At 45.1% G+C, this 24,685-nt stretch overlaps 1 protein-coding gene across 2 annotated transcripts in view; it reads left to right on the forward strand.

The window, feature by feature from the left end:
- Positions 1–24,685, forward strand: part of CD226 (CD226 molecule) — a 305,229-nt gene that overhangs the window by 180,220 nt on the left and 100,324 nt on the right. For both annotated transcript variants that reach the window (XM_078685711.1, XM_078685710.1), the window contains exon 4: positions 18,122–18,227. In XM_078685711.1, the coding sequence (XP_078541837.1) occupies positions 18,122–18,227 (106 nt within the window). The remainder of the gene's footprint in view (positions 1–18,121; positions 18,228–24,685) is intronic.

Genomic DNA, 24,685 nt, shown 5'->3' on the forward strand with positions numbered 1-24,685 from the left:
ACCTCGACTGAGGAAAATGGTTCACTTAAAAACTTTCTATGTGCATCCGGAAGCCAGACCATCAAGATCTCTTTCAAATAGTTCCTAATCTCGTCAATACTAGCTGCCGACTTGGTAGTATATAGGTCAATATAATAATGCTGGAGAATCTGCACAATGGCAATCACTTCCACCACCGTCTGTCTTTCCACGTTCCGTAGCTTAAGTAGTAGCTTAAGTATGTAATTCTGTGTGTAGCGTGGTTTTAACAAGCGCACCAAGGTACGTCCCAGCCGTTCCCCCTCCCCGTACCTACGGGCTGTTGCGTATTTCCCCAAATAGAGCACTTCACGATTTGCTTCCTCTGTATATACGGCCAACAACTCCGCCCTGCGGTGCATATATTGCGCATTGTCTTGGGTCTTAAGTCCTGCCATGTTTTCCCTATCTAGCGCACTAAGTTGTTCCTCTAGGCTAGCCAAGTGGTGATGTAAGTCCCTCAGAACCCACGTGTGAATAGAAATGCCTGTGCCCCTGATACATTCCTTAAAGGCTTCCCAGAGGACACTCTGCGTAGTGACTGACCCTGTGTTGATGGTGAAATAGTCTACAATCGCAGAGCACAAGTCCTCCTTAAAAACTGTGTCGCTCAGTGCCATAGAGGGGAATCTCCACTGCCTTACGATACCACACTCAGCAGGGAAATGCAGTGAAAGAGAGACCGGAGAGTGATCTGACAGTGTACAGGGTAGGTGCCTAATCGTTTTAACCCAAGGGATCATTGATCTTGTAATCATCCAATAATCTAATCTTGTCCAGGTTTTGTGCTGCTGTGCGTAAGGTGTATATTCCATGTTAGAGGGGTTAAGATATCGCCATGTATCCACAAATCCCAAGCCTGGCACATCTTCATTGGTATCACGCGGGATTGGGGCTTGTTAACCTGGGTCTCCGCTGTGCTGTATAGCCAGGGTTCCAGCAAGATGTTTAAATCCCCACCTAGTTAGAGGTGATCAGTAGCTAGCTTATCCAGCTGTGTTGGAATTGTTCATAACGAGTGGATTCTTCAGTATTCCGGGAGTAAATATTAGCTAGGGTAATTTTATATCCTGCCAGCGTCCCTTTCACTGTCAAAAAATGCCCTCCCGGGTCTGAGATGGTGGCAACATGCATAAACAGCAATTGCTGATTAATCAGAATTGCTACTCCTTAAGCATAAGTACTATAACTAGAGTAATATCTTTGGGGCCCCAGGTAGAAGCAAATTTGGGTGGGACTGACGGTGATAAATGCATTTCTTGCAAATATACTATATATCTGCAGCATGCTGGCATATATACTAAAGTACGAGTCTGCATTTCTTAGGGCTGTTCAGGCCTCGGACGTTCCAGGCCAGTAGGGTAACATTTGTACTACAGCGTAGGTCTACCTTATGGACCATTGTGGGTGTGTTGTTTGGATACATACTCTGTTCCTGCATCATGTAAAGCATCAACCTGATTCGCTTCTGAAACCATAAACCTGCATCTTGCATTGGTTCAAACCATTCTATACCCTTCCCCCCTCTCCCACCCTCACTTGGCGGCTGCCCATCAGGTGTTGCCCCAACATTTTCCATGATTAACTGTTGTGTCTTGTAACACCAACGTGGCAGCCTACCCCAACTTGATAACATTGTGGTCCCACTGAGGGGTGGCAATTCCACATAAGACCCCGCGCCCTAGCGCTATATAAAGGAATTCTGATCCCCTTCTATCATTCAGTGTATATATAAACCAAGCATTTACACTCATAACTGCAAGGCCTTGCCCAAAGTGCAAAGACTAATAATGTCTACCATTGGGGCCCAGCCTCTCAATGCTTGCATGCTCCCGCTATGTGCTTTCAGCTGGTCGTAAACAAGTCAGCACTGGTGCCTGACAGGGCTCCCTGCGAGACAACCCCCCCCCCCCCGTGGGGTGAGTTGCCCTGTGTGTGGTTAGGTCCTGCATAATGCTTACAAAAGTTCAATACTTCCTCTGGGTTATCAAATATTTTTGTTTTGCCATTGACATTGACTCTGAGTCTTGCGGGGTAGAGCATTCCATAGTGAAGGCCCAGCTTGCGAACCACCGCCTTTGCCCCAACAAATCTGCGCCGGGCTTCTTGTACTAGGGCTGTAAAGTCTGGATATATAGAAATGGTGGACCCCTGCCATGTTAAAGTACCAGTCTCCCTGGCGAGGCGAAGTTCAAAAGTCCAGCCATAATGGGTCTTGGCAGGCATCCTGGATTTGGGCGGGCCGCAATGTTCTGTGTGTTCGTTCTACAATGAATTGTTAGCATGCCTTATGCATTGGCTGTGCACCCCTCCCCATGAATATCGCTGATACGTGGTTGATAGTTACCTGGGACATGTATCTTCGTCCATCTCCCAGCCTCCAAGCGTCATGCCAGTGGATTTGTGCAGTATTCACCCGGCCATGGGACTAGATAGCCCAGTTGCCTGGTTGCTCATCTATGCCTCCTGGGGTTCAGATAGGTCTGGCTGTTACAATGCCCAAGTGCTTTTTAATGATGTGTCCCCTCCACTTAGCAATATTCAACATTAGGCAGGAATTCCAGTTTACATCTGTTTGTGGCTCCCATCTCCAAGTTCTTACTCTCTACGATGTTGTCAGGAGCCTCTCCAGTCCCTGGTCCACTAATAGCGAGGGCGAGGGGGACGACGGTGCAGCAAAGCGTCTTCCGAACCTCCCGGGCGATTTCCGCTGTATGCAGTGCATCTTCTGCCCTCCTTGTCTATCAGGGCAGGGTTTTCAGGACATCTGGTGCAGCCCACGCCCGTTTTGCGGTTCCCTTTTGGGAACCGATAGCTTGCTGCTGGCGTCCAATGCAGTGTTCGCTGCCCCCCAGCTGCTGTCCCCCTCCTCCGCTTGCACTTCCCAACGTAATCCAGACACTCAAGTCACCCGCAATGAGAGCGGGAGGTCGGCGAGTTGGATCGCAGTACTCCTGCGCTTCTCTAATTGATCCTCCTGCTGTAATTCGCGTTATCCCGCTGCTCCGCAAGACGGGGGTCCCAAGGAATGCACTGCTGTTCATAGCTTGGGTCAACGTGGCCTGCCATTCAGGGAAGCAGGGTGCCTTCTTCTAGGAGTCGGCGTGTGGCGGTAGGGCGGCTTCATTACTGGCTACTCTGCTTACCGGTCCCATTTTGTCGTCCGGGCCGATGTTGCTTTGGGGTGTTTTTCTCAGCTTCTCCACAAATATTATCGGACAGCTCTTCCCTCATCCACCGCTCTAGCCATTCCGATTGACAAATTGGGATGTATTTGGGGATTTACAGGCAGCTGCACGCCGCTTTGGATTGATGCGACCAGGGCCTTCACGGAGCTTCAGCTCCTAGTGGCCATCGCAGCCCCTGGACCTGCCACGCCCCCTTATATTGGAATTATTTGTTGCAGAATTGTGTGGGTTGAAATTGTGTGCCATACTTGTGTAGAGAAATTATGTGCCATGGTGAATTGATAGGGATCAGAGCCAGACAGAATAGATACAAAAGGAAGAGAGAGAAGGATAGGTAGTTTGTGTACGAAGCAGTGAATGAACTCCATATTGAGAAGCAGAAAGAGTACGAGAGAAAGAGAGAAAGAAGGTGCGAGAAGCCTATATTTGCGGGATGGAAATTTTGAAACGGCACTGGAAGAAACTGTGCTCCAAGACCTGAAGTGAACCACATGCGAGAGGTGGGAAGAGAGCGTGAGGTGTGAGAGAGAGAGCGAGAGAATGAGAGAGACAGATGAGTGGGTCGGGCACCTGGGGTGGGTGGGCGTTGGAGGAGAGAGGTGGCCCAGTGCACAGTGCTGGAAGGTATGTGTGAGCAGGCAGTATAGAGAGGAGGTAAGGAGTATTAGGGAGGGATGAGAGGATCACAGTGGGACTGCAGATAAGAGAGAGTAGTGGTAGTGTGAGGGAGAGATGAGAGGGGCAGTGAGTGTGTGGGGATAGATGACAGGGTTGGCGGAACTGCGATGTAGAGATGGGTTATTTTGGAATAGATTTTTTGTGGAGTTGTGTGGTATAGAGTTGTGTAGTGGAAATATGTGGCATGGTGTGCTGTGGAATTATGTGGATAGTAATTAAATGGCATTAACTGTTATGAAAATAGGTAGAGTGAGATTGTGTGTTATGGACTTAATTATGTGGAATGATGTTGTGGAGTGGTGCAGGGTAGAGAGGAGAGGTTCAGAGTAGAGTGCAGAGGTGTAGAATGCAGTGGGGTGGTGTGCAGTGATGTAGAATAAATAAGAGTGGTGTAGAGTGGGATGATGCAGAGTAGAAATGGAGTTGACTACAGTGGAGAGAGTACAGTTTCACAGAGTACAGCGGTGCAGTGGCACAGAGTATAGTGGTGTAGTGGGACAGAGTCCAGTGGAGGGTATCCACGCGCTGAGGTGATCTGATTTACCGGAAAAACAGGAGGTTCCATGATGAGGGGGCCATTGTACCTTAGCATGGGATTTGGGTTGTGAAGTGAAATAATAATATCATATGGTGTATCATGGACTGGAGAAGGTACTTGAATATCAAACATCACTGCTTGATAAGTTTCAATTACAGATTTGCTAAATAGAGATGAACCACAGGCCAGATTTCTAACTTTGCTCCCCATGATTCTGGAATAACTTACCACTCCAGATATTCACCTCCTCTTACTGTAGACAAAGTTGATCCAGGAACTCGTGTGTCCTTATCTCCAATAACTCTTTGTGTCCACAGTACTTGACTTGTCCAGAATTCCCTCGTGGCTGTGATGGCTGTTGCTCTTTCCTACACCCAGTTTCTTTCATTCTGCCCTTGTAAATTCTCCAAATAACACTGACCTATGGAAGTTGACAATCTCTGAATTGGCCTCCTGTGTGACAAGCATTGAGTATAATTGTGACCTCCCTTGACTTCCCCCTCACAGTGCTCTGTTGCAGTTCAAAACGATGTGTTAAATCAAGGATTTACCACATTAGCCACATGATCTACAGTCTGCCACATAATTTCCAGAATTCAACAAAAAAAGCATTATGTTCTAAAACAGAACAAACGTTTCTAAAAGAAACACCACGTGATGCAATGCAGTAGCCTACTCACTGCAATAGTCACTGGAATTATGCAAAGGTTCGCTGATCATCTTCCAGTTGAGAATTGATGCATTCAAGTGATAACCTGGTATCAATGGGTGAACCTTTTAACCAAAGACTGTTAATGTGTAAAAAAATGACAAAATAGTGAAATAACATTGTGCAGAATGGGGCACGTTATGCTGCATATTTTGATTTTTCTTCCCAAATAATTATGCCAACCTTGCTGTATAATTTGGTACCCCTGTTGCTGCATAATTCTAATGGCCCTGGTTAAAGGCAGCCCAGACAAACACTTTGAAAAATAATTGTATTCGCCGGTTGAAGGTTAGAGCAAGGGGATTAATACACACACACGAAAAGTAGTAGTGAATCTTGAAGGGCCTATTTTTCTGACCGCCTCGAGACCACAAACATGTCATGGTGCGTATTACACTGCCTCATTAAACAATACTAAACCCCGCCTACTTAAGTCGTGGGCAGATAGGGTGGGTACGGCGCTATTAATGTTGTTTTAATTTGCCCTATTCATGCGGTAACCTTCTCGATTCCGGTTACAGTGTGCGCCAAACTGCTGACGCGCTGGAAATGCAACCCTTATGAACAGTCCCCGTGGAGCCTACTCTAAAAATATCAAAAGCTCTTTTTGTAAATTAAATTTTCATGAATGGGAGCAGATGTTGATAAGCGCCTTGTGCAGAGATCTCAGCCCGGAGAAACCAGAGGATCAGTCAGGTTTGATCGATGGTGTTGTGACAAATGTGAACGGGTTGAAGCGTGTGCACATTTAGGGCCTGATGTAGGTAATTTCATTTTACCGGTTCTTAAATACCGATTCATACCGAATCGGTATTTATGAATCGGAAAACCGTATGTAGCTAAAAAATAGGTAAAAAATACCGATTCGGTAACAATCGGAATCCACACTCGGTAAATACCGGTTCGGTAATTTCTGAATCGGTAATATCCGAATCGGTTTCACCCATTCAACCCTATGGGCCACCAGGCCCATAGGAATGAATAGGAGATACCGAATCGGATATTACCGATTCGGAGATTACCGAATCGGTATTTACCGAATCGGTAAAATCCGATCTCGAAAATTCGAATAGAAGACATGTGAGCCAGGCAACCAATCAGGGACACCCACCCCACCCCACAACAAAGCAACTGAGAAATCAACCAATCAGATGCAAGTACCACACCCCAGTACCTGGAGGTGGCCACACCCATGCAGGTGCAGAGCCACAGAACTGTTTGGAGAGCTGGAGGGGAGACAGAGGAGCAGGCTGCACTGAGCCCAGCAGAGCATCACCATGGAGTCCCAGGAAGGCCAGAAGGATGGAGGTGACAGAAAAAGGAAGCTTAAATTCAGCACAACTGAGCTCCAGGTGCTGGTGGAGGAGGTAGTGCAGCATTACAGCCAGCTTTTTGGGAGACAGTCCCTGCAAGTAGCAGAGTCTGTCAAAAGAAACACCTGGCTGGCGATCCAGAGCAAAGTAAATGCCCTAGGGGTCACACATCGGGAAATTGAGGACATCAAAAAAAGGTGGTATGATCTGAGGATCACCACCAAAAAGAAGATTGCAACCCAGAGGAAAGAATCCGCAGCCACAGGTGGAGGGAAGAGCCGTGCTCCAAATCTCACAGAACTGGAGCAGCTGGTGGAATCCACCATGGAGCCGGAATGCATACACAGGATTGGGGATGCTGACAGCACAGCCACAGCTGCTAGAAAGAAAGGTAAGATGCATGGACATGAATCCCCACCCATTCCCTGGCCCCTTCCCCAATGTGGGTGACTGAATCACAATCCAGAACACATGTCAGTACTCACCAGCAATGCATCATGGTAGTCGTAGTCATACGAACATACATCAAAGCAGCCAACACAGAATTCAGCATGCCATGCCACACTCCCCATACACAAGCAGTTGAGGCTTAGGAAATTGTGTGATAGGAATGTGTATCATGAAGACACACAGGTGATCATTGTCCATGTCTGCCCACAGGAGAGTCATCGCGCAGTGCAGCGCGGGGAGGGGAGGCGAGTGCACCAGCAATGGCTGCGAGGGAGAAGCCTTCAGACAGATCAGGACCCAGCACTGTCCCTGAGGACACTTCCACAGCGCAGGCACCCACAGCATTGGAGGAAGACACCACAGCACAGCCACTGTCACCCCTGCTGTTTGAGACACAGACTCCTGAAGCACCTGCAGGTGCCCTACCACCAACCTCAGGGTCCTCTGTGCATGTGAGGCCAAGGAGGCAGGATGTTCCACCACTCAGGATCCTAGAGAGCTCTGATGAACAAGAGGTTGAGGATCACACACCTAGCACTCCACCAGTGGCTGGCAACGCAGGGCAACAGGGGTCATCAGGATCTATGCGTGCAAGTGTCTGTGGTCGTAGGGCACGTGACCGAGACGAGGGGCAGGTTATACAGGGGTCTTTGCTGGTTTGGAAACCACTATGGTGAATATCCAGCGCATGCAGGCCAAAGGGATCATGGCAGTGCACAGACAGGTGCGCATCCTGAACAGCAGGATGTCAAACATTGATCGGGGGATATGCTCCATGGCAAAAGGAATGGAGTCCATGGCAAAAGGAATGGAGTCCATGGCAGAGGGGGTGAGGGAAATGGGTGTGCGCATGGGTTCCCTCTGTGACATGCTGGAGAGTGACCAGACAGAAAAGCGCAGGAATAGGCACGTAATGAAGCAGCAGAATAAGTCCATCAACAGGCTGGCAACTGCAACCACCCTGACATACCGCCGGTCAGTGAACATGCAGACTGACATTGTGCACTGCTGCAGTGACTTGTCCAGGAGGATGGGGAGAGTGACCTCTGCTATGGAGGTACTGCTGACTCAGCAGACAGCCACTGCTGGTAACACGTGTGTCGGGGTCACAGAGGAGTCCACAAGCAGGAGTGGATCCAGCACGCCTGTACAGGACGTACGTCGGAGCAGCAGGCTCCATGCAGAAGACCCTGGCACCACTGCGCAATTCGACCCCTTGCCCCGTGGCTCCAACACCATGTTGCATAAGCGCAAGCATTAACAAATAATCCTGAACACAGGACAGGTCACAGTGATGTGAACTTTGGCCACCCAGTGTGAAATGCGGATGTTGTTTGATTCATGTGGTCTGGTATATGTGAAGTGCAGTAGTGCATATTAAACTGAGTGAATCAGGAACTAAACATGCCTGTGTCTCATCACTTTATTAGAAATATCTGGTTGTTATTTCTGCGCATTTCAGTCTCCCATCTGTTGCTGGCGCTGCTCCTGCTGCATTGTGATCGGCTTGTTCTGTCCCATCATCTATGTCCTCATGATATGTGATATCTACCTCTGTGCCCTCCTTGGTGGCAAGATTGTGCAGCATGGCGCAGGTCGCAATAATTTTGCAACATATCATTGGCGTGTACTGCCGTGCACCTCCGCTCTTATGGAGGCAGCGAAATCTGCTTTTAAGCATTCCAAAAGTACGTTCCACCACGCAACGTGTTCTTCTGTGTGCCAGGTTGTAACGCCTTTCACTCCTGGTGGATGGATTCAGGTAGGGGGTGAGGACAAATGAACGCAGGGCATATGCACCGTCACCTGGGTGGAAAATGAAATAATGATTAGTCACATACTCATGATTGCTCCTTCTGCATTGACTATCAGGGTGTCTCACAGTTATTTACCTAGCAGGTATCCATCCCCAAAATCACCAGCAACAAGGCGTCTGTATATCCCACTATTCTGGAAGATGTAGGAGTCATGGGTACTCCCTGGGAATTTGGCAACAATGTCGGTAATGATGTTGCCAGCGTTGCAGATCACCTGCACATTGATTGAATGCGTAGACTTGCGGTTTCTATAAATGTGTTCTGTTGCTGCAGGTGGGCATAGTGGGATGTGCGTGCCATCGATACAGCCTATGATGTGAGGGAAGTGTGCAAGTTGGTAGAAATCGGTTTTGGTCTTTGCTAGTTCAGCAGGAGTGTCAGGGAACTCAATGTAGTGTCCCATCCTCTGCATCATGGCGTCAAGGAATTTCCTGAAGAAACGTGACAGGCAGCTCTGGGACACCCCACCTACCGCAGCAATCACATTCTGGTAGCTCCCAGATGCAAGAAGGTGTAGGCAGCACAGCACCTGCACATGGGGTGGGATGGCGTGTGCTCTTGGGGTTGGGTGTTCCAGGTATGGGTGGAGGTCCCTGATCAAGTCCAGGATGGTTCTGGGGTGTAGTCTGTACCTTTGCAGGATCTCTGGTTCAGTCAGTTGGAAGAGGGTGATCCTCTGCCTATACACCTGCTCCTCCCTTAGCCAGACCCTCTCTCCTGCTGCCTGTGTCCGTCGCAGTCTTGTCATTATGTAGAAAGCCGCCATTGTGGTTGCACTGTTGCATTTTGGGGCTTTCTTTTATATCCTGCACCTGGTTTCCACCTGCTTTCAATCCGTGGTAAATACCGACTCTTAAATACCGATTTTCATGGTATTCGGTATTTTTGGGGTTTCCTACATCTCAATATGCCATTTTTACCATTTCTTATTTACCGATTCGGTATATTAGAATTCGGTATATTCCGATTCGGAAAATAGCCATTTCTTATTTTCCGACTCGGTAAATAAGAATTCGGTATTTTCAGATTCGTGAAATACCGATTCGGTATTTTACCGACTGGTTTTTACCGATTCGGACACTTTTTTTCAACATACATCTCGAAACTCTTATTCCGGTCGGTAAGGGCCAAAATTACTGAATTTCGGCCGTTACCGACCGGTATTTGGCTACCTACATTGGGCCCTTGGTGCTGTGACGATCCCCCACACACGGTTCTGTTGTAAATATGCTGCTGTTTATAGATAGATGATGCTGTGCTTTCAGTGTATTAACAAGCTGTAGCACTTTCACTTTACAATAGCTGCCGCCCCACACAGTACGGGTGGGGTGGCAGCTAATGTTAAAGTGAAAGCGGTATGCAAAATAACATGCGGCTGCCATTGCCAAAAGAGGGCTTACACTAATGAAGGAGACGCCGCAAGTAAAAGATCCAGTCCTGATGGGCGGTCCCAAAAGGAGAAAGAGCGGTAATAAGGAGGGACTAAGAAGCCTCATTATCAATCTGAAGCCAGCATTTACCATGGAGGATGAAGTCAGCCAATGAAAAAGATGGGTGGGGATTCCACCCCACTTCTAAAAAATACTCTAATACAGATTTCAGTACCTCGTCATGACCCAGCCCGGCTAAACTCCAGGACAAAAGCAGTCCAGCCGAGCTACCTCAGAAGCTCATCCTGTTTTGCAGAGGTGGGGGCATTGTTCAACCCTCCAGCCACCTAGCTCCACTTAAGGAGCTCATTCTTGGAATCAATAACTTGTTGATTAGCCACATGATCCTCCAAGATTTTATCCATTCGTCCGCTTTGCCCAAGGGAAATAACTAAGGCCCAGATGTAGGTAAATCTGATTTACCGACTCTAGAATACCAAATTTTACCGATTCGGTATTCTAGATTCGGTAAATCAGATGTAGGTAAAAAATCGGTAATTTTTACAGAATCTGTATGAGTCGGTAATTACCGAATCAGTATTTACCGATTCGGTAATTGCCATTGATTCCTATGGGCCTACAGGCCCATAGGAATCAATGTCAATTACCGAATCGGAAAATACAGATTCGGTAAAATGACTGATTTTGCAAGGGTGACAGGGTGTCACTTTGACACCCTGTTGCACCCCTGATTTTGGCTTGTGTGCCATGTGACACACATACATGCCCTTGTTTTTTTGCCCTTAGGGCATGTATGTGTGCCACATGGCACAGGTGTACATGCACAGATGTGCATGTACACAGTTATTCGTTATTTACCATGCAAAAGAATTACATGGTAAATAACGAATCGGTAATGGCCTGTGGCACTGTTTTCAGTGCCACCTACATCTGGATTTACCGATTCGGTATATTTACTGATTCGGTATTTTACAGAATCGGTAAATTTACCGAATCAGTAAATTTACAGATTCTGTATATTTGCAGGCCCCTACATCTCCATTTGCAAATACCGGTCGGTAACGGCCAAAATCGGCCGTTACCGACCGGTATTTGCCAACCTACATCTGGCCCCAAGGGCTAGATGTAGGTAATAGCAAATTACCGAATGGTAAATACCGAATTTTACCGATTCGGTATTTACTAATCGGTAATTGCTATGTAGGAAAAAAAATCGGTAAAAATACCGAATCGGTAAGATTCGGTTTTTACCGATTCGGTTATTACCTAATCAGTATTTGCCATTGATTCCTATGTGCCTTGAAGCCCATAGGAATCAATAGCAAATACAGATTCGGTAATTACAGAATCAGTAAAAATACCGAATTTCCAAGGGGGACAGGGTGTCACTTTGACACCCTGTTGCACCCCTGTTTCTGGCTAGTGTGTCATGTGACAGACATACACGGCCATTTTTTTTTGTTTTACGTTTCATGATTCCTTTGATTATTTTATATGTATGTTTCTCAGTAACCACCACCCCACTTGTGAACGAGGGCCCTGCCTTGGATTCCAGCACTGACCAACTAGTTACAGGGTCAGGATTTTGCAATTCCAAAGGAGAAGAATCAACCTTGCACCAAGCACCAACCTCTGCTCCTGCCTGAGACTTAATCTGAACTCCTTCCCAGATTTATTAACTTCTTTTTTAGACCCTTTTTGAACATCAGGAAAATATCAACCTTGTCAGCTACTGACGGGGCATCCCAACTATGGTCCCCAAACACACAGCTTAAGCTAAGGTGCCATGTGAACAGATATTTTTAGGGGACACCACATTTTGCATTGGTTCACTCACTTGGACAAAGGCATCCTTTATCCTTCCGGGCAGACGCAAGGACTTTACATTATCATGAACATTATTTGCATAGCTATTTACATTCAAGCAGCCTAAGTTGTTTACAATCTGAATTTCCAGTAGAATCACTGACAACATATCTAATGCAAAAAGAGTAGATGATGGACTGAATGCTGAACAAATCAAACATTCACCCCCAGTCACAGATCTAGGTTAAATCCATTGTTTTTTTGCACGTCATTCCAGTTTAGACCCAGCTATGTGCAAATCAGTCTTGATCCTGCTCCCCATGGGAACAGTCCAGCTTGAACTGCCATGCCAGGTCCTCCCTGGACCAGAAACAAGCATCCTGTGACCGGTTTCGGGGTCTCACCCCTAATCAGCCATGCTAGCTTGAATCTAGTGAAATATTGAGCTATGTTCGGGCTGTACTGTTCCCATGGGGAGTAGGGACAAGACTGATTTGCATATGGCTGGGTTTAAACTGGTGTGACATAGTGAGCAAAAGAATGATGGATTCAACCCAGTTCTCTTGACTGAGGGTGAATGGAACATTTCTCCGAAGCAAATCACACAGAGGACAACATCAGATGGACAATTTTAAAAGTGGTGAAATTGCCCCGACGGGGAGGCAACTTGGCGCAACTTCTGAATAAGGAGGAACTGAAAAGCATTATACAATTTGACACCATCCGTACTGGTCTGAACCAGAGTGAGGACTGGACAACCTTGCTGTAACCTGCCTACACCGACAGTCCTTATTTATCAGTTTGTTCGCTCATGAATGTAAACTGTTTACTCTTGACTTGTTTTACAATCACTTTATCATGAGTCACTTCACAATCACCTCACGTGCACCACTCCGCCTCAGTCTTAGACCCCTCTCCAATATGGCCACCGTGTAATTCACAGCCACACCATCACTTTACCTCACCTCCATTGTCTCCGCCCCCCGGAGACGTAACTCCGCCCACCCCCAAGGCACTACTAGTCGTCCTAGCAGTTACGTCATCCCCGGACTGACTGCGCCTGACAGCCGCACCCACGAGGACATCGATCCTGTCTGAAGGTAAGCCTCGGCCTGCCGCCGCCGGCTTTCCCCAATATCCCTTGCTGGCAGACCGCTTTCCTTACACCGGTCATAATTCTTTCTCCCACAGCGGATCCACGCATCGCCCAGGGACCGCCCACTAAACTCAATTATCTGCCAACTGGCGTACCCCTGGTATGTATAACGGTCTGCCTAACGCCAGCCCACTCTTATCCACCTCCCCACGCAAGAATCACTGACTTTCGATTTCTTGCTCCTCAGTCTTACAGTACACCACACTGGAAGACGAACTGCCTTTCCGGCGCATCCCAACGAGGAAAGCCCACACTCGGCAAGGAACCCTGCCTGCCGACCTACTCAACCCCTGCCTAACAAGCTCGCGCGCTTACATCTTGTAGAACTTACAGGGCCCACTCACGGATTGGGAAGTAAGTTCTGCCACGCGCACAGTCTGTCTAAGAGGTCACCTCAATGCTTGCAAAGCGGACGCTTTGTTCACATCACAGGCATACCCCAATGAGAGCGCTGTCCACACTTCACAGGCATGTTTTAATTAGAGTTCTCACCATCCTCACCAATTAGACACACATGTACACTATGTATCCGCCATATCACTTTTTCACCCTAAATCGGCCAAAAAACCTTTGAAATCCGTGCATGCACGGCCCAGACCTCACTGCGTCGCTTTTTAAACCGTTTTAATCAACAACAAAACTGTGACACCGTGAGCATGAATGTATTTTCACTGCAAACCCTTCACAAATGCACTGCGATTCCGAGTAAAGTCTTCTTGCAATTGTGGAGTGTTACTGACTCTCCTTCCTTCTCTCTTGTAAATATACTGAAAACCAAAAACTTTCTTCTTCTCTCCTGTTCTCCCACAGGCGTATGATTATTTTAAACAGGCAATATAATTGTACAAAGTCCTGATGATAATCCCATTGTATTTCAGAGTGCGGGATCAAAATGTCGACCTTTTACAGTAGTTATACAGTATAAACCAATGTGTATCTCGTGCTGTGTACACTACTCTGGCAAAACACTTGTACTATCTATCTGAAAGTGTCCATTTTTGCTCTTCTTTTCCCTTGCCTGTAAACCTTTCCTCTTTCACACTTACTCTCATCCTTTTAATTTTTCTGTTCTGCTGTAAGGCACAGGATTGTGCTCTTTAAAATTTCTGTAATGTGATCAAGAAATATTTCTTCATTGTTAAAATAAATTCCATGTCCGGCTGGACTTGGATAAATACATAAGCAGCTCATCAAGGCTTGTCTTATTAGCTAAGGTTTTTTATCTTTGAACTGCTTTGGACCACTGTCTCCTTGCAATTGGTTGAAAGGTTCCAGCACTCCATCCATAATCTGGTTGTGTTTGCTATGTAGGAAAAAAAATCGGTAAAAATACCGAATCGGTAAGATTCGGTTTTTACCGATTCGGTTATTACCTAATCAGTATTTGCCATTGATTCCTATGTGCCTTGAAGCCCATAGGAATCAATAGCAAATACAGATTCGGTAATTACAGAATCAGTAAAAATACCGAATTTCCAAGGGGGACAGGGTGTCACTTTGACACCCTGTTGCACCCCTGTTTCTGGCTAGTGTGTCATGTGACAGACATACACGCCCATTTTTTTTTGTTTTACGTTTCATGATTCCTTTGATTATTTTATATGTATGTTTCTCAGTAACCACCACCCCACTTGTGAACGAGGGCCCTGCCTTGGATTCCAGCACTGACCAACTAGTTACAGGGTCAGGATTTTGCAATTCCAAAGGAGAAGAATCAACCTTGCACCAAGCACCAACCTCTGCTCCTGCCTGAGACTTAATCTGAACTCCTTCCCAGATTTATTAACTTCTTTTTTAGACCCTTTTTGAACATCAGGAAAATATCAACCTTGTCAGCTACTGACGGGGCATCCCAACTATGGTCCCCAAACACACAGCTTAAGCTAAGGTGCCATGTGAACAGATATTTTTAGGGGACACCACATTTTGCATTGGTTCACTCACTTGGACAAAGGCATCCTTTATCCTTCCGGGCAGACGCAAGGACTTTACATTATCATGAACATTATTTGCATAGCTATTTACATTCAAGCAGCCTAAGTTGTTTACAATCTGAATTTCCAGTAGAATCACTGACAACATATCTAATGCAAAAAGAGTAGATGATGGACTGAATGCTGAACAAATCAAACATTCACCCCCAGTCACAGATCTAGGTTAAATCCATTGTTTTTTTGCACGTCATTCCAGTTTAGACCCAGCTATGTGCAAATCAGTCTTGATCCTGCTCCCCATGCGAACAGTCCAGCTTGAACTGCCATGCCAGGTCCTCCCTGGACCAGAAACAAGCATCCTGTGACCGGTTTCGGGGTCTCACCCCTAATCAGCCATGCTAGCTTGAATCTAGTGAAATATTGAGCTATGTTCGGGCTGTACTGTTCCCATGGGGAGTAGGGACAAGACTGATTTGCATATGGCTGGGTTTAAACTGGTGTGACATAGTGAGCAAAAGAATGATGGATTCAACCCAGTTCTCTTGACTGAGGGTGAATGGAACATTTCTCCGAAGCAAATCACACAGAGGACAACATCAGATGGACAATTTTAAAAGTGGTGAAATTGCCCCGACGGGGAGGCAACTTGGCGCAACTTCTGAATAAGGAGGAACTGAAAAGCATTATACAATTTGACACCATCCGTACTGGTCTGAACCAGAGTGAGGACTGGACAACCTTGCTGTAACCTGCCTACACCGACAGTCCTTATTTATCAGTTTGTTCGCTCATGAATGTAAACTGTTTACTCTTGACTTGTTTTACAATCACTTTATCATGAGTCACTTCACAATCACCTCACGTGCACCACTCCGCCTCAGTCTTAGACCCCTCTCCAATATGGCCACCGTGTAATTCACAGCCACACCATCACTTTACCTCACCTCCATTGTCTCCGCCCCCCGGAGACGTAACTCCGCCCACCCCCAAGGCACTACTAGTCGTCCTAGCAGTTACGTCATCCCCGGACTGACTGCGCCTGACAGCCGCACCCACGAGGACATCGATCCTGTCTGAAGGTAAGCCTCGGCCTGCCGCCGCCGGCTTTCCCCAATATCCCTTGCTGGCAGACCGCTTTCCTTACACCGGTCATAATTCTTTCTCCCACAGCGGATCCACGCATCGCCCAGGGACCGCCCACTAAACTCAATTATCTGCCAACTGGCGTACCCCTGGTATGTATAACGGTCTGCCTAACGCCAGCCCACTCTTATCCACCTCCCCACGCAAGAATCACTGACTTTCGATTTCTTGCTCCTCAGTCTTACAGTACACCACACTGGAAGACGAACTGCCTTTCCGGCGCATCCCAACGAGGAAAGCCCACACTCGGCAAGGAACCCTGCCTGCCGACCTACTCAACCCCTGCCTAACAAGCTCGCGCGCTTACATCTTGTAGAACTTACAGGGCCCACTCACGGATTGGGAAGTAAGTTCTGCCACGCGCACAGTCTGTCTAAGAGGTCACCTCAATGCTTGCAAAGCGGACGCTTTGTTCACATCACAGGCATACCCCAATGAGAGCGCTGTCCACACTTCACAGGCATGTTTTAATTAGAGTTCTCACCATCCTCACCAATTAGACACACATGTACACTATGTATCCGCCATATCACTTTTTCACCTTAAATCGGCCAAAAAACCTTTGAAATCCGTGCATGCACGGCCCAGACCTCACTGCGTCGCTTTTTAAACCGTTTTAATCAACAACAAAACTGTGACACCGTGAGCATGAATGTATTTTCACTGCAAACCCTTCACAAATGCACTGCGATTCCGAGTAAAGTCTTCTTGCAATTGTGGAGTGTTACTGACTCTCCTTCCTTCTCTCTTGTAAATATACTGAAAACCAAAAACTTTCTTCTTCTCTCCTGTTCTCCCACAGGCGTATGATTATTTTAAACAGGCAATATAATTGTACAAAGTCCTGATGATAATCCCATTGTATTTCAGAGTGCGGGATCAAAATGTCGACCTTTTACAGTAGTTATACAGTATAAACCAATGTGTATCTCGTGCTGTGTACACTACTCTGGCAAAACACTTGTACTATCTATCTGAAAGTGTCCATTTTTGCTCTTCTTTTCCCTTGCCTGTAAACCTTTCCTCTTTCACACTTACTCTCATCCTTTTAATTTTTCTGTTCTGCTGTAAGGCACAGGATTGTGCTCGTTAAAATTTCTGTAATGTGATCAAGAAATATTTCTTCATTGTTAAAATAAATTCCATGTCCGGCTGGACTTGGATAAATACATAAGCAGCTCATCAAGGCTTGTCTTATTAGCTAAGGTTTTTTATCTTTGAACTGCTTTGGACCACTGTCTCCTTGCAATTGGTTGAAAGGTTCCAGCACTCCATCCATAATCTGGTTGTGTTTGCTATGTTCGCCCCAAGTGGCAAAGGGTATGCCTAGATGTTGGTCCCTTGCGTGCTCTGCACTTTTACTGCACCTTCTAAGTTCATGAAATGTGACCAATAGTAGCCAGGACTGTACTGGGGAACCAAAAGCCACTCTGGCAAAAATGCTCAAACCAGCTTGACTTCCTTCATGCAACCAACCTCTCTTTCTCCTTTGATCCATTCTCAATCTCTCTACTCTCACTGTTTTCCCTCTCTGATTGCTTTAGCTCTGCCTTTCTTGCCTCTCATTCTACTTCTCTCTCTCTTTTTTAAGCCTCCCTAAGCCTACTGCAATTAACCTCAGGGAGCTGCAGAAAGTGACAGAGGAACCAGTACCCTTGAATCCGGCCTCCAGGGGGCTGCGGTCCACCGGGGAAATGGCAGGTGAAATAAAAGCCTACACTGCCCTGAGGAGGATGATTCCAAAATGACGTCCACACTGTTCTGTAGATGCTTAATTAATTGTCTTACTAGTCCAATTGCATCCTATAAACAATAAGAGTACCGTATTCTCTCTAGTCTTACTTAACATCTTGCGTGTTACCAATACCACCTGTAATTTATTATACTTTTGCATACTGATCCAAATCTGTCACACCATTATACATGTCTCAAAAGTGCAATTATTTTTGTACAAACTAATTATGGTATCTTCTATTTTAGGAACCAATCATTTTAGCAACCTTCTTTTCGTTATTGGAGGTGCAACTGTACTCACTGTAGTTGTGATCATAATTCTCGTCAGCCTCATCGTCACTTGTCTGCAAAAGTAAGTGGAGTATTTGTTCAGTTGAAGTGTTGCTTAAACACTTATTCCAAATATTCAGTGTTCTTCATTCTTTTGTTCCTATTGTTTGTTGCTAAGCATTGCTTGTCATGATATAAGCAGTGTCTGTTTACGTACGGGTCGGTAAAAAGTGGTGTTAAGGAAAAAGCTGTTTATTTTTTATATGTTTGGCGTACATTTCCTAATGTGAGAGATTCTAAAAGGATTACATGTGTACTTCTGAAAACATTTGTTAGCAGTAGTTTTTCAGGAATATTCACTTGGTAAAATCTGTTTATGCAGATTATCAACCACGCCTGCTTTTGGTTCCCTAGTCGGTCCTAGCGGTGGCAGTGATGGGACAAAGACATTGCTGGTTCAGTTTCCAGTTTTTGTAACTCTTCAACTTTCAGGAGGATAGCAATCATGTGGTTTACTAACAACATGTTCTAATCTATGGGAGTTTTCTAACTAAGAACCATGTAGTAAACATATTCCAAGGCCAAATCAGGTAAGTAAAGAGAGTCCTTTATTGAGTTGTAGAGTAGGACAAGAGCGGACTCTTCCCTGCACCAGCAACCAGTAAACTGCCACAGAAAAGAACCCACAAGCATAAGAATACACAGAATACTGAAGTGAAGACACTCCTAACATGAAGCATTCTACAAATATATTCTATAAAGACTAGAGCGATAACAAACACTATACAATGTACTACACATCTTCTACCTTTCTTTTAAAAGAGATCATAAAAAAAACAACAAAACAAACAACAAGAACAAAATAAAATGAACAAAAATGAACAGACAAAATCTTGTAAATAAGCAGGTGGTCTGCGAAATCTTGAAGTGCGTACATTTGACAAACCAGAGTCAGGTAGGTTCTGAGTGCAAGAAGCATTGTTTAGAGAAACAGGAGCATCTCCACCCCCAGAATTACTAACCTCACTTTGAAGCAAATGCTCCACGGGAAAATGAGCAGCCAAAAGATAACCGCTGGTAGTAGAAAAAAAAGAATCAGAAGTGTCATTGAGACCATTGTTATTTGGAGAAGAAGAATGAACATTATCAAAAGATGCACCCTTATATCTTTTGTAAAGAGCTACTCTTCTAAAATTCCAACATTCCCCATTGTTGAGAATAACACAATGATGAAGCACTTTCTTCACTTTGAAAGGCCCTTTGAACTTTGATAGTCCTCTTTGCACTCTACCACTTTTAACTTTAACCAAGTCTCCAACTAAGAAAGGAGATGAACTACTCACAATAGAAGAAGAGGCAGAAGTAGAAGAAGTGGCAGAAGAAACATCACCCTGCTTGGTTTGTATTGTAACCACTTGCTTCATCCAGGCTGGCACTAATTTTAAGCCAGGATCGCGTCCCCTCATTATCTGAAAAGGTGCTTTCTGTCCATGAGCTAAAGGAGTCGTGCGATAAGCCCAAAACATTTCATTGACCATCTTTCTAATAATACCACCACCACTAGAAGCCATTTGAATAATCCCCTTTACGACCTTGTTAGCCCTTTCACATACCGCATTCCCCTGAGGATTATATAAGGAAGTGCGATGGTGTGATATGCAGCACTCCTTCAAAAATCTTTGCATGTCCTTCGAGATAAGTTGTGTGCCGTTGTCAGTGATAATGACAGAAGGTAACCCTCATCTTTAAAAAGATTCCCTAAGAATCTAATTGTACTCTCAGTGGTAATGTCATTAGTGAAATGTACAACTAACCATTTACAATAGACATCCACCACCACTATGGCAAACCTGTCTCTCTCATTTAGTTCCCCCATAGGACCAATGAAATCAAGACAAATTGTATGCCAAGGCAAATCAGGACTTTGTATATGTGCTTCAACAGATTTAGGCCCTACTTTCAAGCGCTTCTCACCTTCTCTGCACATGACACAGTTTTCCACCCACTCCACCACATGAGCATCAATTCCTGGCCACCAAAAGTGACTCTTAATGCGACGCTGTGTGAGAGTTTGTCCCATGTGGCCCTCATGAGCTAAAGCCAATAATTTTTTCCTAAGACCAAATGGAGGTATAAACCTCTCACCTTTAAGTAAGATGTTATCATTGATGATGGAAAGATCATCCAAAACTTTATTGAACGACCTAACTGAGACAGAGACAGAACTCTTGCGCCTAGAACCAAGTTTAACGAGCTTAACAACTTCCTGAAGGGTATGATCATTAGCCATCTCTCTCTCCCAGTCACTGGCCAAAAAGGCCCCTTCCCCAACAAATACAGCATCCTCAACAGAAGCAACAGCAATGTCATCCATGCCCACAGAGACTTCAGAACCGTGAAAAGTACGCCAGTCTAAAGATAACCTAGAAAGGCAATCTGCTTGGACGTTTTTCCATTCTGGGATATACTCCACAGAATATTGAAATTCTTGAAGTCTTGCGGCTAATTTCATAAGCCTAGCAGAGCCCTTACCAGCCCCACCCAGGGAAAGAACTTTAATGAGAGGCTTGTGGTCTGTACTTAGAATAAATTTCATACCCCAGAGATACGTTCTGAAATACTCAACTGCCCAGGAAGCAGCTAACGCCTCTCTTTCGATGACTGAATAGTTTTTTTCAGATTCAGTCAAGGTCCTTGAGGCAAAGGCAACAGTGAATTCAGACCCGCTCTTGATTTGTGACAGCATAGCGCCCAGACCAGTAGCACTGGCATCTACAGTAACAATAGATTTGTTATGCACATCAAAAGGTGACAACACATTGGCATTGCAAATTTCTTTTTTGATGTTATTGAAACACTCTTCATGTTGAACACCCCAAGCAAAACTCACACCACGCTTAAGTAGAGACTTCAAACAAGCAGATTTATCTGAAAAACTTTTCACGAACTTCGAGTAATACTCGATAAGTCCCAAAAAGGAACGTAATTGGTCCTTGTCTTTGGGTTGAGGTGCAGAATGAATGGCTTGACACAAATCCCTTTTCGGTTTGATACCCAAAGGAGTGATGGTATAGCCTAAGTAGTCAACGTGATCCACTGAAAACAAGCACTTATCTCTACGCAGTGTAAGACCAGCAGAGGACAATTTGTCTAAAACAACTCTAAGAGTTGAATTATGCTGTTCCACAGACTGACCATAAATTAAAATGTCGTCTTGGAAGAAAACAAAATTCTACACCCTCAAATATCCTAGAAACCATTCTCCGAAACACGCTTGCTGCCGAATTGCGGCCAAAAGGGAGCCGATTGAATTGAAAGGTACCCCAGGGAGTGATAAAGGCCATCAAACTCTTAGAGTCTTTATGTAAGTCAATCTGGTGGTAGGCACTTCTGAGATCCAGTTTTGAAAAAAAACTTAGCCCCCTTTAGCGTAGTCACTAGCTCTGTGATGTTAGGCAAGGGAAAAGTGTCTGCCACCACACATTGTATTCAAAGACCTCAGGTCCACACAGAAGCGGAGTTTGCCGTCCGATTTTTTCGTGACGAGAATCGGAGAAATCCAAGGAGAAGCCTCCACGGGTTCAATCACACCAGTTGTCAACATATTATCAATAAGCCGTTTGACCTCATCCCTGACCACAATCGGAATTCGCCTGACTTTGTGTTGTACGGGAATTGAATTTTTTTTCAAGATAATTTTGTGTGAGTACCCTTTGAGGGGACCCAGACTCTCTCCAAATACATCAGCAACATTCGATAAAATCGAATGTAACTCTCCATCTTCAACAATCATCACCTGCGGATCAGCACGGGGGTTAACAATGATGCTAAGGTCGTACTGGTGAACCCAACCCAAAATGGCAGGACCATCCGCAGAAACATACACCTTCCCTTGAATTTCCCTTGTGGAAAACTTAATGTTTGCTTCAAAATAACCAAGAATGTCTAAAGGTTCCCCTTGGTAACCCCCAGGAGAAATGTCTTTAGGAAGAAGTGGCCCTGTGCCCCACACTTCCACATACAGATCATTGGGAATAATTGTGTAGCGTGAGCCAGAGTTTACCATTAACTGAACAGTCCTATCATTGATGTTAATAAAGCTCTGGGTCTATTTTTCCGTTTAAGTTCCTCATCATGACTACTCCCATCCAGACCCACTACCAACATTTTGTTATTTTTACAAGTCACAGTAGTAATGTCTTCCACACATGCTACAGAGGAACGACCTTTACCCCTACAAACTCTTGCATAATGACCCAACTTTCCACACCTAAGACACTCTTGCTTGGCAGCAAAGCAAAATTTGGAGTCAGAAGCGTGATCAGAGCTGCCACACCTATTACACTGTTTAGTAAAATATGCTCTTACAGGGTTTTGAGGTTTCACAGATACAACTTTTTTGTTAAACAACTTCTTGTTCTTGACTGCAGCAACCTCACTTCGATCCTCATCACCTTGAAGATCATCCGTTGAGTCACGTAAGGATACTTCACTCACATCACTTGAAACAACCCTTTTTCCAAGTTCCTTCATGCAACCCTCAGACTGCTCTACTATTTTCGCTAAATCAATCGCTTTTTGTAAGTTCGGGTTTTTGGCTGCCCACAACCGTTCTTGGATTTTTTTTTATTATTGCACTGGACTATAAGTTGATCCCTAATCAACTCATCAGTCATGTTCCCATACTTTCATTTGACTGACATCTCACGAAGTCTTGAAACAAAGTCATGAATTGACTCACCAATTCTTTGACTCTTAGTGTAAAACTTGTACCTATTCATGACTAGGTTTTCTTCTGTTGAATATCTAATCTCCAGACGAGCAATAGCTTCCTTGTATTCATCCAGAGGAGCTTGTGTACCAGCTTGAAGGACCTGTGGTAAAAACTTGAAAACACGCTGACCTTCTTTCCCCAATGAGCTCAATAAAGGTGCTCTTTTCCGTTTAGACGAAAATTCCCGTGCATCAAGTGCATCTAAATAATTGTCAAACATAGGAATCAGTCCTCCCAAGATATACTAGGTTGACCAGGATTCGGGAGAAAACTGGGTGGAAGCACAACAGAACAGTTTTGAGTAACTTCTTGTTTAGACATGGTCAATGTGAGATGCAAAAAAAAAATGAGCAAAACAAACAACAAAATAAAATAAAGAGCTCAATGGGAAGTACTTATTCAAGGAGACACAATCGAGTCAGCTTATAGGCTGAATCCACAGTACCTGACACTTGACGATATAGACGTGTGTATCGTCGAAGTTATGGATGCTATACTTATTAAAACACAACTGTAAAAATGGTGTAGTCTTCGATACACAAATGGCGTGTGTATCGCAGAAGAAAGCTCGAAATGCTCAGGTTGAATACACACAAGACGTGCGCATCGTCGAAAATGGGCAGACTGAGCGTGAGAATTGAATGAACAAGGATCCGTGGTTGCGTTGCTGGAGGAAGATCCGATGGGTTGCTGTAGCAACCAAAATGGCTTCCCTAGGCAGCGTCTCCACGCTGCGTAGACGTCGATGATGAAAGATGACTCATAAACACCCTTCGTCAGCAAAAAAAAAAAAAAAAAAAAGGACTGAAGCGTAAGCTCAGAGCAAGGTGATTGGACAATGAACGGCATGCCATGCAAGTCTCCACCAACTTCCTAGGAGGTTCCACAACATCATCACAATCGTGGAGGAATGCGAGGCGAACAGGACGGGAGAGACGACGGAAGAAACCACAAGTCAAGCAGGTTCAACACATCTTGCAAACACAGAAAGTGAGAATGCGCACCGGAGACAATGACGGAGAGATCCTCTCACAGCAGTAAGTCCATCACAAAATCTGAGTCCTCGTAACATAGAAGAATAAAGGTGTATTTCCAGACATGTAACAAGCAGGTATTTCCTTAACACAGGGTATTTCGTCACTGAAAAAGTCACATGAAAGTCGCACTCAATAAAGCGCTCACCTTAGAAGTAACGCAGTCATGGATAATGAGGATGATGCCAATACGTATGCCTGATTCTTGTCCGCTCTTGTCTTGACGATGTTGAGGGCAAGCAATGGGTTCAACTAATCGTCGCCAAAAAGTTGTAGTAAACAGATGCCAAGGCCAAATCAGGTAAGTAAAGAGAGTCCTTTATTGAGTTGTAGAGTAGGACAAGAGCAGACTCTTCCCTGCAGCAGCAACCAGTAAACTGCCACAGAACAGAACCCACAAGCATAAGAATACACAGAATACTGAAGTGAATACATTCCTAACATGAAGCATTCTACAAATATATTCTATAAAGACTAGAGTGATAACAAACACTATACTATGTACTACAAACCACTCATTGATCCATGCAATTTACCTTTCATGCTAGAGCAGACTCTAGCGTTCCTTGCTTTGCTTTTCTAGTCCAACAGAGATGTTTCAGTTTGTCTGTCTACAATAACATTCTGTGTAATGATGAAATGCCTGCCCTACCATCCCCACAGCGAAGGAGGGCTTTTTAAAAAACGTGAGATTCAAAACAAATGTGTATAGGAGCAAACATATTGAAGTAA

This window comes from Lissotriton helveticus, chromosome 4_1, assembly GCF_964261635.1.
Source record: "Lissotriton helveticus chromosome 4_1, aLisHel1.1, whole genome shotgun sequence".
NCBI lineage: Eukaryota > Metazoa > Chordata > Amphibia > Caudata > Salamandridae > Lissotriton > Lissotriton helveticus.